Consider the following 12,591-nt stretch of genomic DNA (forward strand, 5'->3'; position numbering starts at 1 on the left):
TGATTTGGACATGTGCAAAGAAGGCCGACTGACGCTCCGGTTCGAAGATGTGACTACGGGACAGAGGTTCAGGGCCAAAGGGGTAGAGGAAGACCTAGGAAAACTTTGGAAGAGACTCTAAGAAAAGACTTAGAGTACTTGGATCTAACGGAGGACATGACACAAAACCGAGCGCAATGGCGTTCTAGGATTCATATAGCCGACCCCACTTAGTGGGAAAAGGCTTTGTTGTTGTTGTTGTTGTTGTTTATTATTGAGCATATTTTTGTCGTTTTGGTAGGCTTACTTGATATTGCTGCCTTTGATCCTTAAATTAATTTGTAGGCAAAGTATGGCTTCTAAACTCCCAGCTAGGCTTGCTTGATACTGCTTCTTTGATCCTTAAATTAATTTGTAGGCAAGGTATGGCTTCTAAACTCCCAGCTAGGCTTACCTGATATTGCTGCTTTGATCCTTGAATTAATTTGTAGACAAAGTATGGCTTCTAAATTCCCAGGTCCCAGCTAGGCTTACTTGATATTGTTGTTTTGGACAAATTTTTCAATGTGATCGGAACACGGGTGGTACTAATTGGTGGAAATTTTTATTTTTTAAGTTCTTAACTTTTTAACACACATATCCCACTATTTGTATAGCTCGTACACGTGGTGTACCATCATGTGTTTCAGTCACACTGAAAAATTTCTCGTTGTTTTGATCCTTAAATTAATTTGTACTCAAAGTATGGCTTCTAAACGCCCAAGTGTCAAAAGTTAAGATTCCATATATACTTGGTTCACTATTTCTTTCTTCGTTTTCACACACACATATATGATCGTGATCTAACTAATAAAATCTGGTTTGGAAAAATTGACAGATTTAGAAGCATGGCAGCTACGTCTAGTACTGCAATTGTTCCTCAAATCCTCGACGGAGAACACGATTATAAGGATTGGAGTATCCGCGTCAAAACCTATCTGCTCTCAAAACCTTGATATCAAATCCAAAGATTAGAGATTGTTGGGTGTGTTGGGTATCGAGTGATAAAATTTGGGTGTGGAGAGATTGTGTGTATAAATAGAAGCTAGATTAAAGTCATAACATGCTATGTACTCAAGAAGTAAGTTATTTTAAGTTACTCCAGGAGAATTGAAGAAGAAAGTAGTTAATATATTGTATAAAATGCCATTTTAATTACATACGTACCCTTACAGATGATATCCGGCGGCGGGATTATCAAGCTTTCTTCGCTGCTGTAAGGAGGGGTGATTGGCATGAAACGAAGAAGTTTCTTGACTAACACGCCGATGCAACCAGACGAAAGGATTCATTGGGGACAGCTCTTCACAACGCAGTAATATTCGGGCAGGAGCAAAATGTGGAAGAGCTGGTGAATTTGTTGACGGTGGAAGATTTGGAGAGAAAATCTAGCGATGGTTGGACGGCTCTTGCTTATGCTGCTACAGACAACCTCAAGATGGTAAAATGCATGGTTACGAAGAACCAGAACCTGATTGGCATTGCCGAAGGGGGCTGCGAAATGACTCCGATTCTAATCGCTGCAATGCATGACCGATGGGATATAGTTCGGTACCTCGTCGATTTCACTCCATCCCGATATTTAATTAATAATTTAATCATCTATAACCACATAATTTGATTTAATTTGTTCCCTAGCATTACTCTTTTCTTAAATCATATACCATAATGGTATGTTTTCATTCACAAAATCTGTTTTTAAATATCTACAATGAATGTTTTGAATGAGGAAATCTTATTTCTTGGTAGGTATACGCATAGAGCTTGGTTATTCCGTTAATGATTTCCGCATAAATGTTCAAAATCAAGAAAATGAACAGGGTAATCAAAGGAATAACACAGGTATGTTACACCCCAAAACTCTAACTACGATTTGATATGTTGAACTCCTTTTCATATGTTAAGCTCTTTTTTTTTTTTTTTTTGGAATTGTTTCAATTATCCATCTCCTTGTTTTTTTTAATAATTAGTTAGGTGATGTGGTTGATGGAATGGAATACAATGAAATACTGTCGGCCTATCCGAACATTACAAGATACAATAGACAACTAACACGGCCTAATCCGAATTCAAACGTGAAAATCAAAAAACAGAAGTATTATCTATATACCTATGCCACTAGCTATGCCTTGCTTGGTCCCTTGGCACGATGGAGATTCTATACGTAGTGCGTCATGAGCACCGGGCCAAGGGGCGGTTGAGCAACTCAAGCGAACCACTTTACCTTACTACAATATAGGAAAACGAAAGTATCATCTATTATCTATATATATATAAAGGGATCACACCAAAATAGTGAAACATTTGAATATCTCTAAAATGTCATCAAATTAATAATTGACGACTAGTTTACCCAATCAAAATAGGGTCAAAATTATAAAATGACACAATTCACATAACCGGAGTTGCTCATGTACATATTTAATGTTTGTGCACATCTTATATTGACAGTTTTCAACCGTTAGATGAAGCACTCCCACACTTAGAGATTGATCGTAAAAAAACGTGGCCCCCTCGATCAGACCTCCCGCAAATAGTGTACCATGTAGCTAGACATGTGTACTTCAACTTAATTCTAGTTTACTATTTAATTAATCAATCATTTTTTATTTTTAAAATTGACATGTGTACTTCAACTTAACTTTAGTTTACTATTTAATTAATCAGATCCTCTTTGTGAGGATTCGGGGGATCCTCGAACCTAGTGTGTCTATCGTTCATCATGTGGTCAGAAATCATTTTAAATAATTGTATTTAAAATTAAATATAAACAATACCTTAAGAAAACTGATCGCACAATTACCGATGGATGCACCGGATTCGAGGATTCCCGGATCCTACAAAGAGGATCCGGACGGGATCCTCTTCCTAATTAATCAATCATTTTTAAAATTTTAAAATGATTTAAAACTAAAGGAGAAAAAAAAAACTTTTAAAAAAATCAACAGTCATCATCGTATGCAAATCATGAAATTAACCATATAGATTTGGATTAGATTGAGTTTGTTAAATTTGGATCAGATTGAGTTTGTTGAAAAACAGTTAGAGTTAGAGTTTGTTGAAAGGGTAAAAGTGTAAATCTGCTCATTATAGTTTCTATATAAGCCTTGTTTAGAGACTTAGAGCAGTATCATGTAATCATAAAGCTTTCTACTATTTCATTGAAAACAGAAACGTCTATCTCTCTCTTTCTTACTACTTGTTCTTCATTTTCTTTAGTCTCAAGATCTCATTGATTCTTTAGAGTTAATATGGTATCATCGCCGGCATTGGCTCACTGCCGTTGTCGATCCTAGGTCTTCCGCTGCTGCAATTCGCAATCGAAGAGTCGCTAAGGATTTCGCCTTGAGTAAAGTTCTGGAGATTTGGGGTGTTCTTCATCACAAGCGTCAATTCAGGTGATATTGTGTTTGTTTTTCTACTGGGTAATTGAGTTTCAGTCCTGATTAGCTGTTCAAAGATTTCCGAATATTGTGTGTTTGATTTCGAATTCTTGTGTTTGCTTACTACGGGAGTTTCAGTCTCTCTTGATTCATAAGAAAGTTTCAGTCTTTCTTGATTACTACGGGAGTTTCATTCTCTCTTGATTTCTAAGAAAGTTTCAGTCTTTCTTGATTACTGCGGGAGTTTCAGTCTCTCATTTTCTTTCTTTCTGTAGAACAGTTGGGTGTGTTTGTCGTTTCTTGAACGGTTCTGTTTTGTTGCATTGAGAAGTCATGACTAATTCTAGTGTGAAAGTTGAAAATCTGCTGGGCATGATTACTATCAAGTTGAAGGAAGGTAATTTTGCAAAGTGGGCATTTCAGTTTAAGTCTGTGTTGAAAGGGTATAAATTGTTTGGGCATTTTGATGGGACTTATGTGGGTCCACCCAAATTTGTCATTCATCCTGAGAGAGGTGTTACTTCTGCACTTACTGATGCGTATGTTGACTGGGAATCCACAGATATGGCATTGTTGAGTCTTTTATTAGCTACTTTGTCTGATGAGGCTATTGAATATGTTCTTGGGTGTGTAACTGCGTGTGAGGCTTGGTCAAATCTTGTGGATCGATTTGCTTCAGTGTCTAAATCTCGAGTTAATCATCTAAAGACTGAATTGCATACAATTCAGAAAGGCGGCGATTCGATTGATAGATATCTGTTAAGGTTGAAAAATATAAGGGAACAGCTAACTGCTGCTGGAGAACTCATTTCTGATAATGATGTGATAATTGCTGGGTTAGCTGGGTTACCAAAAGAATTTCCCTTCATTCGAACAGTCATATTAGCCAGAGAGTCTTCTATTTCTTTGAAAGAATTTAGGGCTTTGTTGCTTGGGGCAGAAAAAGAGATTGAAGGTGAATCCAGTGGTGTGTCTAATAATCTTTCTGCATTATATGTTTAAGGGTCTCAATCTACTCCGGGTGATTCATCAGCTTCGGGTTCTAATCCTGCAGGGCATAGTCATTTACCAGCAACAACTGGAGGTGTTCTTACCTCTTGTCCATACCCTTATTCTGCGGATCCTTATATGCACCAATATTCATCTCCATTTGTCCTCCCACAGCAATATCCACAGCCATTAATCCCTCAACAGTTTCCTCCTCCAGTTCATTCTTCTATTCCTTATGGTTTTGGTTATATGGGTAATGCTCCAAGTTCTGGTCCCAAACCTCCATTTATGCAGAAGCCGAATTATAAGGGTAATTCTGGTTATAAATCTAACACTGGTTTTAAAGGTAAGGGTTACAATACCAGTTCTTCTTCTGGATATTCTTCTGGTACTACCAGACAATATGGTTCGAGTGGGTAGCATGGGAATACTGAGAACAGGTCTACTACAGTGATTGAATGTCAGATTTGTAACAAAAGAGGACATACTGCGGTTAATTGTTTTCACAGAAATGGTCAGGGTCCAAGTACTGGGTTTCACATGGAGTGTCAGATTTGTGGGAGACGTGGTCACTCGGCACTTGACTGTTATCACATGGGGAACTATGTTTTCCAAGGTCAACAACCCTCTTCCACTTTAACAACAATGGCAGCACAGCAAACTGAACAAACTGTTCCTCAAGATGCTTGGATTATGGATACTGGTGCATCTCACCATATCACTGCTGATGTCAACACACTTAGTCAAGTCACACCATTCCAAGGTTCTGATACAATTACAATTGGCAATGGGACAGGTTTATCTATTGCAAATACTGGTGCAACTACAATTAAAACCAACTCTCATAATCTTGTTCTTAACAATGTTTTACATGTGCCAAAAATAGCTCGAAGTTTGCTCTCTGTTCAACAATTATGTGCTGACAATCATAGTTGGTTTATCTGTGATGAGACTCAATTTTTTGTGCAGGACAAGAAGACAAGGGCCATCCTGTACAGAGGAAAGAGTAGAGCCGGCCAATTGTTTCAAATTCCTGTTGTCAAGCATTCAAGAGGAGCACAATCTGTGGTTAAGGAACCTTCTATTTTTCTTGGGCAATTAGTCAAATCCACCCTGTGGCATCAACGGTTTGGTCATCCGACTAATGAAATAATGTCTATCATGTTAAGACAGTCAAACATACCAGTCGATTTAGATGCAAGTCATAGTATATGTACTCATTGTATTCAAGGAAAGATGTGTAGACTTCCTTTTTCTCCTAGCAGTGATCGGTATTGTTTTCCATTTGAAAATGTGCATTCAGATGTATGGGGTCCTGCTCCAGTCAAAACAGTAGAGGGGTATAGATACTATGTAACTTTTGTTGATCAATATACCAAATATACTTGGATTTTTCCAATGTATAACAAATCAGATGTGTATAGCATTTTTCTGAAATTTTTTAATCTTGTTCATACACAGTTTGGTGTTGTCATTAAGTGTCTACAAACTGATGGGGGGGAGAGTACACAGGTCATTCTTTTAAAGCCTTTCTTGATGCAAAAGGTGTTGAACACTTGATTTCCTGTCCATACACTCCTCAACAGAATGGAGTTGTTGAAAGAAAACATAGACATATAGTAGAAACTGCCATAACTCTTCTTGTTCAGGCTGCATTGCCGATTGAGTTTTGGTACTATGCTTGTGCACATGCTGTATTCTTGATTAATAGAATGCCATGTAAAGGGTTGTCTATGGAGTCACCTTATACGAAATTGTTTGCCAAGATTCCAGAGTTAAAAAGTTTGAAAGTGTTTGGGTCAGCAGTATACCCTTGGTTAAAACCTTACTCTGTTCACAAGTTACAACCTCGATCTGCCCAATGTGTGTTCTTAGGATATTCTATCGGCTATAAAGGTGTGATTTGTTATCATGTTCAGACTAAGAAATGTTTCATCTCCAGACATGTTGTTTTTGATGAAAGTGTCTTTCCTTATGCATTGTTAAAATCCTCAGTTCAAGAAGATGTTCCAGTTCATTTTCGGTTTAGCAGTGTAGTGGTCCCAATTCCAGTGGTCCAAAGATCTTCAGATCATGGGAATTCAGGTTCTCAACATGGTCAGGAAGCATCTTCTTCATCTTCTACTGCAATTCATCATGATATACACACATCCATTACTTCTTCAAACACAGGTAGTTCTACCACACGGGGATTTGAAACACAGGCATCTCCACAAACTTTTTCCTCATCTCCACATGCAGGTCCTTTGCTTCCTGTCCTTGATCCTGCTCAGCTTCAGGTAATTCTTTCTTTGCCTTCATCACATACACACTCTCAATCACCGTCCCAGGACAATGTTATTCAAACTAGACTTAAGACTGGTGCTATTGTGCGGAGAGATTACACTTCATTTCTGGCTTCATTACCTCAACTAGACTCTCTTCAGTTTCTGGATAGTGATACTGGGGAGTCCAATTGCTCTTTATCATGTGGTTTTTCATTCTTGGCTGACATACATGAAGTAGAGGAACCAAAGACTTTTAAAGCTGCATCAACAGTTCCTCAATGGCAAAAGGCTATGCAGGAGGAGTATGATGCCCTCAAGTCTCAGGGTACATGGAACCTTGTTCTCCCTCCAAGTGATAGAACAGTGATAGGGTGTAAGTGGGTCTATAAGGTAAAAAGGAATCCTTATGGGACAGTGTCAAGATACAAAGCTAGATTGGTGGCTCAAGGTTTTAGTCAAGAGCACGGGGTAGATTATTCAGAAACCTTTAGCCCTGTGGTTCGACATTCAACTGTACGACTCATCTTGGCATTGGCAGCACAATTTCACTAGAGTTTAAGACAGTTAGATATTAAAAATGCTTTTTTACATGGCGAACTTGAAGAAGAAGTGTATATGAAACAACCCCAAGGGTTTGTGGATCCAAACCATCCTAATCATGTGTGCAGATTAGTAAAGTCTTTATATGGCTTGAAACAAGCTCCAAGAGCTTGGAATTCCAAGTTTACTAGTTTTTTACCTGCTCTCGGGTTTAAAACTTCGATGTCTGATACAAGTTTGTTTGTGAAAGCTGATGGGAGTGATGTTATTTTGCTTATGTTATATGTTGATGACATCATTCTGACCGGATCCAATCCTGTGAAGATTCAAGCTGTGATTACCAATCTTGCAGATGTGTTTGATTTAAAAGATATGGGTCAGTTGACATATTTTCTGGGTCTTCAAATTCACTATAATGCAGATGGTTCTTTGTTTGTGAATCAATCAAAGTATACGAAGGAATTAGTGAAAAAGGCTGGAATGGAGCATTGTAAGCCAACCTCAACACCTTCAAAACCACATTCTCAATTACTTACAACGGAGGGAATCCAATTGTCTGATCCTACACACTATAGAAGCCTGGTTGGAGCCCTGCAATATCTTACTTTTACTAGGCCTGATATAGCACACTCTGTCAATGTTGTATGCCAATATATGACCAATCCTACTGAGTTACATATGCATTTGGTCAAACGAATCATACGGTATCTGCAGGGTACAGCAACCTGTGGTATCCGATACACTCACTCTTCTGATTTTCAGATAAATGCATACTCTGATTCTGACTGGGCAGCAGATATTAATACAAGACGGTCCATTACAGGCTATGTGGTTTACTTAGGTTCTAATCCGGTTTCATGGCAGTCAAAGAAACAGGCAACGGTCTCTCGAAGTTCTACAGAGGCAGAGTACAAAGCCTTGGCCCATTGTGCTGCTGATGTATTCTGGATTCGTTCTGTTCTTAAGGATGTCCATCAAGTTCTTACACTACCTCCTACTCTACATTGTGATAATCTTTCTGCTCTAGCTTTATGTTCTAATCCTGTGTTTCATTCGAAGATTAAACATCTTGATACGGACTATCACTTTGTCCGAGAGAAAGTTCAAAAAAGAGATCTTGCTGTTCAGTCATATCCACAAATGAGCAGGTTGCCGATGTGTTCACTAAAGGTTTGCATAGTCCAGTGTTCATTCACCACTGTGTCAATCTTCATGTTGGAGTGCCTGAGGATAATCCACAATGTTCTCAAACATTGCAAGTGCCGACAGTAGCAGATCAAGATCCTATCCATATCAACTCCTCCTCATTGTCATGATCATCTATTTCTTTAGTGCTGCAAACACAATTCGGGAGATCCCCATTCTGTTTGAGGGGGGAGTATTAACCATATAGATTTGGATTAGATTGAGTTTGTTAAATTTGGATCAGATTGAGTTTGTTGAAAAACAGTTAGAGTTAGAGTTTGTTGAAAGGGTAAAAGTGTAAATCTGCTCATTATAGTTTCTATATAAGCCTTGTTTAGAGACTTAGAGCAGTATCATGTAATCATAAAGCTTTCTACTATTTCATTGAAAACAGAAACGTCTATCTCTCTCTTTCTTACTACTTGTTCTTCATTTTCTTTAGTCTCAAGATCTCATTGATTCTTTAGAGTTAATACGCTCTGCACAGATTTGTCAAAATTGATGCCAGGTTTGAAGGAGGCCCCTAAATTTTTTTTTCTCGATTTTTCTTTCCAATTGCCTCCCAGACCCTGCGTAAAGCGGGAGCCTTGTGCACTGGGTACGACCTTTTTTTTTTTTTTTCTTCCCAATTGCCGCTCGGATTTTGCTCTTTTTTTATTTTTTTTTATTCTGTAGTTTCCAAATTTGAATTTTCCAGAAATTTAATTTAATTGTTCTGAAATCCGATTACAAAAATCAAAATTTGATTGTACTGTTATGAGATGATTCAACGGTTCATTGACAACATCATCGCCGTCACCAAAGAGTGAGATTCTTCCTTCCCTTTTAACCAATCGATTCGAATTCGAATTGCTTTTGAATTTCGAATTTGGTTTTTTTGGAATCGTTTTTGAAATTGGGTTTTGGTTTCATGGCTGCAAGGGCAGCCGTCGTAGTGGTCATCGGCTGTTGTTACAGTGGAACAAGAAAAATGGCAGATTCGCCATGGCAACCGAAGAAAGAAGATTGGCTGGGTGTCTTTGAAGACATACTGAAAGTGGTGGCGCGGGTGGGCGGATCTGTGGGGTTAGGCTGGGTGGGAACTTTACACGCTATACGAGTGTTTTTTTTTTTTTTTTTTCCAACGCTATACGAGTGTTTGGTTCCTATGATAAAAACCCCATTGCTCAATCTTTTGTTTTTTTATTTTCGTGTCTACTTCTGCTGATTGTTACAGGGGTTTAGCTAGACTGGGAAATGACTGGATCCTCACTTATAGATAGGTTTAGTTTGTCATTGTATTGGTCATGGATGGTTATTCTTCCAAATACAGGGGAACTGAATAGTATAGAAACACAACAGCCTTCTTTGTGGAAAGCTTTTGCCAGTCATAGATAGGCTAAACTCCGCTGTTTTCAGACTTGTTGATAAATATGGTAGTTATTGAACCGTTTTGGCGTTTTTTCTATGGGTATACTATCCACACATCCTTTTTTACTTCTCACACATCCTCTTAATTTCAGGCTATCAGATTAAATGAATTGAAGAATATCAAATGACAGAAATTAATAAAGGGTGTTGAGAAGTAAAAAATGGTGTGTGGATAGAACATCACTTCTTATAACATTCGCCATTGTTTGCTGTGCATATATTTTGGCCAAGGTTTCTGACATCAACGGACACTTTCCCCAGACGTGTTATCTTCCGCAATAAAACACGTTAGTGTTGGGGGCGGAGGTTACCCAAGATGTTCTCGCTGCCATGCTCGCAACTTTCACCCAAGCTCGTTGATGTTGTACACAGCGTACAATCTGATCAGCAGCTTCACTGTTCCTCTATCCGATCGCCCAAACCAAAATTCAGTTTCCACAATTCGTGGAAATTCAAAATCCAACCAAAAGGAAAGAGCTTTTTTCTTAGCTTTTGTAATCCAGCCATTTGGATCCTCTGCAATACATTACACAGGTTAATCCATAATGTTTTCCACGCAATATATTACATTTTTCTCGACTTATTTTCATGTTTTATGAACGGATTTGGATCCTCTGCAAGCTTGATTACAATACAAAAAGTATGACAAATAGGTAACTGAAACACGAATTGAATTCATTTTCTATGTAACGGAAATGGATATGAAGACTTTCAATATAATTATAATGTTTAGTTGCAGGCATTCTATAATTACTAACAAATCAAATACTCACATCTGCCAAGTCCTTCATCCTCTGTGTTGGATCAAAAACGCTTCAGACAAATGCTCCTAAGTCCACTTGGGAATCCTCGTACTTTGTGATGAAGGGGTGTGAAAGTATCTGCAGAAGAAGAATACTAGTTAAACAATGTTGATGTCAAGCTACCATCTCCCAGTTTGAAATCTGTGGCTAATACGATCATCTGCATCCTTTTGCAGGCAGGCTTCAATAAACGAGCAGAATTCTGATGAAAATTTGTGTTTTGAAGGTGTAGGTGATGGATCACGCAAGATCTGCCATAGACCGCAGAACCTCAGTTGCAAAACAACGTTGGATGTAGGCATTGGTAAGGGTATGAATGCAGCATAAGATTGACAGGTATTTACCTGCAGCATAAGATTGACGGGCCCTTCATTAGCTGTATATGAAAATTCTCTAGTACCACACTCAAAGAGAGCAAGACCAAGGCTCCAAATATGACCTGGATAAGAATAATTCTCGTTTCGAATTCGCTCAGGCGACATGTAAGTGACCGTCCCAACAAATGTCGCAAACTCGTAATTACATTGCTAGATTTGTTAATATCAAAAGACCACTTTTAATATCTATGCGTCAAATGTAACGCGAAAGGAGACGCTGCCAGTAGTGGAAATGAATGCACTGAAGAAATCAGTGATGAATCATGACGATTAAACCAAAGTACAAAGATGCAACAAGTATCACGAACCGCATCAGTATCCGCCAATGATCCTCCATCGATATACTCTAAAGCTATGCTTATTTGACCAGAATCCGGTGTATAGAATGCGCCATGAAATTCTACAAGGCCTTAGTAACAAGGTGGTTCGCAGTGTCAGTATCTCAGTAAGCAGCTGTTGCCTTTTCTCCTATCATGCAACAAACAACGCTCTGTTTCAATTCCCACACTCAAAATTTATGGGGTTTTTTCCGCAGCATTTCCTTTCCGGTCACTAATCACTAGCATAAAGTTCCTAAATTTGGAATTTACACGGGAAATCAATATAATTACTACTAATCAATACTATGATCCCATTTCACAGCAAAAAAAAAAAAAGACGTAACATAAACAGAATTATCCGAAAAGGCGACATATGATACCTTTTCGAAAATGTTGATCTTCTTTAGCGCTAGAATCCGATAAGTGGGAATGTGGATAGCTCTGTGCACAACGCTGCTGGCGCCGCTGCCAATTGCCCAAACACCCTCATATCCTCAGTGGCACACCGGTAGGTCTACTCGGCGCTGTCATCCACCGCCAAGGTCGTGCATTTCTGCAATCCGAGCTCGTTGATGTTGTACACGCCTGTCCGATAGCTTCAACCCAAAACCCAGAAATCAAATTTCCACAATTTCCAGAAACCCAAAGTTCAAAATTTGATTATTCGGATTGCAAAAAAAGCCAAAAGTGCTTACTGTGTAGGAATCGCAAGGGTCGAGCTCCAAGGAAGAGCCGCCGGCGGAGAAGCCCTTTTTGCAATCGGACAAAGTGTGAGCTTTTTTGTAAGTTCTTCTATTCCAGCCATTTGGGGATGATGAATTGATCGAATTTTGGTTCGACTTGATTTGTATTTGGTGATTTGAATTGAGATGTTGCTCATCCTCATCATATTCTTTTAAAAGGATTGTTTTTTTTTAATTATATTTCGAATGTATGGGACAAATGTTTTATTCCAAGTGATATTTTTGTTGAAAATATTGATTAGATGCATGCTACTTTTTAAACAATAAATCATCTAAGATAAATATTAGTATATCAAATTTTATCATCATAATTTATTAAATAAAATAAACTAAATAAGAAAAAATACTTATCTTTTATAGGGTAGAAACCGATCTTTGTTGATGTTTTGATTAGAACAAGATTTTAGGTTGAGGTGTATAATCGCGGTCCTTAAGAGTAGATTTTGCCGCTCAAAGACAATGTCCCGGTGTAGCAAGGTATAGCGTCATACTCTTCAAAATACAACAACCTATGATCCTTGTATGCGTACACTCGCAATACTTGAATCGAGTGAA

General features: G+C 38.3%; 2 protein-coding genes across 12 annotated transcripts in view; one reads left to right on the forward strand and one right to left on the reverse strand.

The window, feature by feature from the left end:
- Positions 1 to 7,420: 7,420 nt before the first annotated feature.
- LOC126610410 (uncharacterized mitochondrial protein AtMg00810-like) lies at positions 7,421 to 8,470 on the forward strand. Its single transcript, XM_050278462.1, has one exon. The coding sequence runs from the start codon at positions 7,421 to 7,423 to the stop codon at positions 8,468 to 8,470; it is 1,050 nt and encodes a 349-aa protein (XP_050134419.1).
- Positions 8,471 to 9,940: 1,470 nt separating this feature from the next.
- LOC126610501 (mitogen-activated protein kinase kinase 3-like) overlaps positions 9,941 to 12,591 on the reverse strand; it is a 165,945-nt gene continuing 163,294 nt past the window's right edge. The window contains exons 1-5 of one of the 11 annotated variants that reach the window (XR_007618525.1): positions 11,989 to 12,517; positions 11,674 to 11,889; positions 11,282 to 11,546; positions 10,567 to 10,940; positions 9,941 to 10,309 (exon numbers count right to left, since the gene is read on the reverse strand). The gene's annotated coding sequence lies outside the window, so the exon portion shown is untranslated. The other 10 variants (XR_007618530.1, XR_007618526.1, XR_007618527.1 and 7 more) reach the window with 10 other exon arrangements.

This window comes from Malus sylvestris, chromosome 17, assembly GCF_916048215.2.
Source record: "Malus sylvestris chromosome 17, drMalSylv7.2, whole genome shotgun sequence".
Lineage (NCBI taxonomy): Eukaryota > Viridiplantae > Streptophyta > Magnoliopsida > Rosales > Rosaceae > Malus > Malus sylvestris.

Bases quoted from the DNA above. Each gene is read 5' to 3' on its own strand.
- LOC126610410 (XM_050278462.1), top strand. From the start codon at position 7,421: ATGTCTGATACAAGTTTGTTTGTGAAAGCTGATGGGAGTGATGTTATT.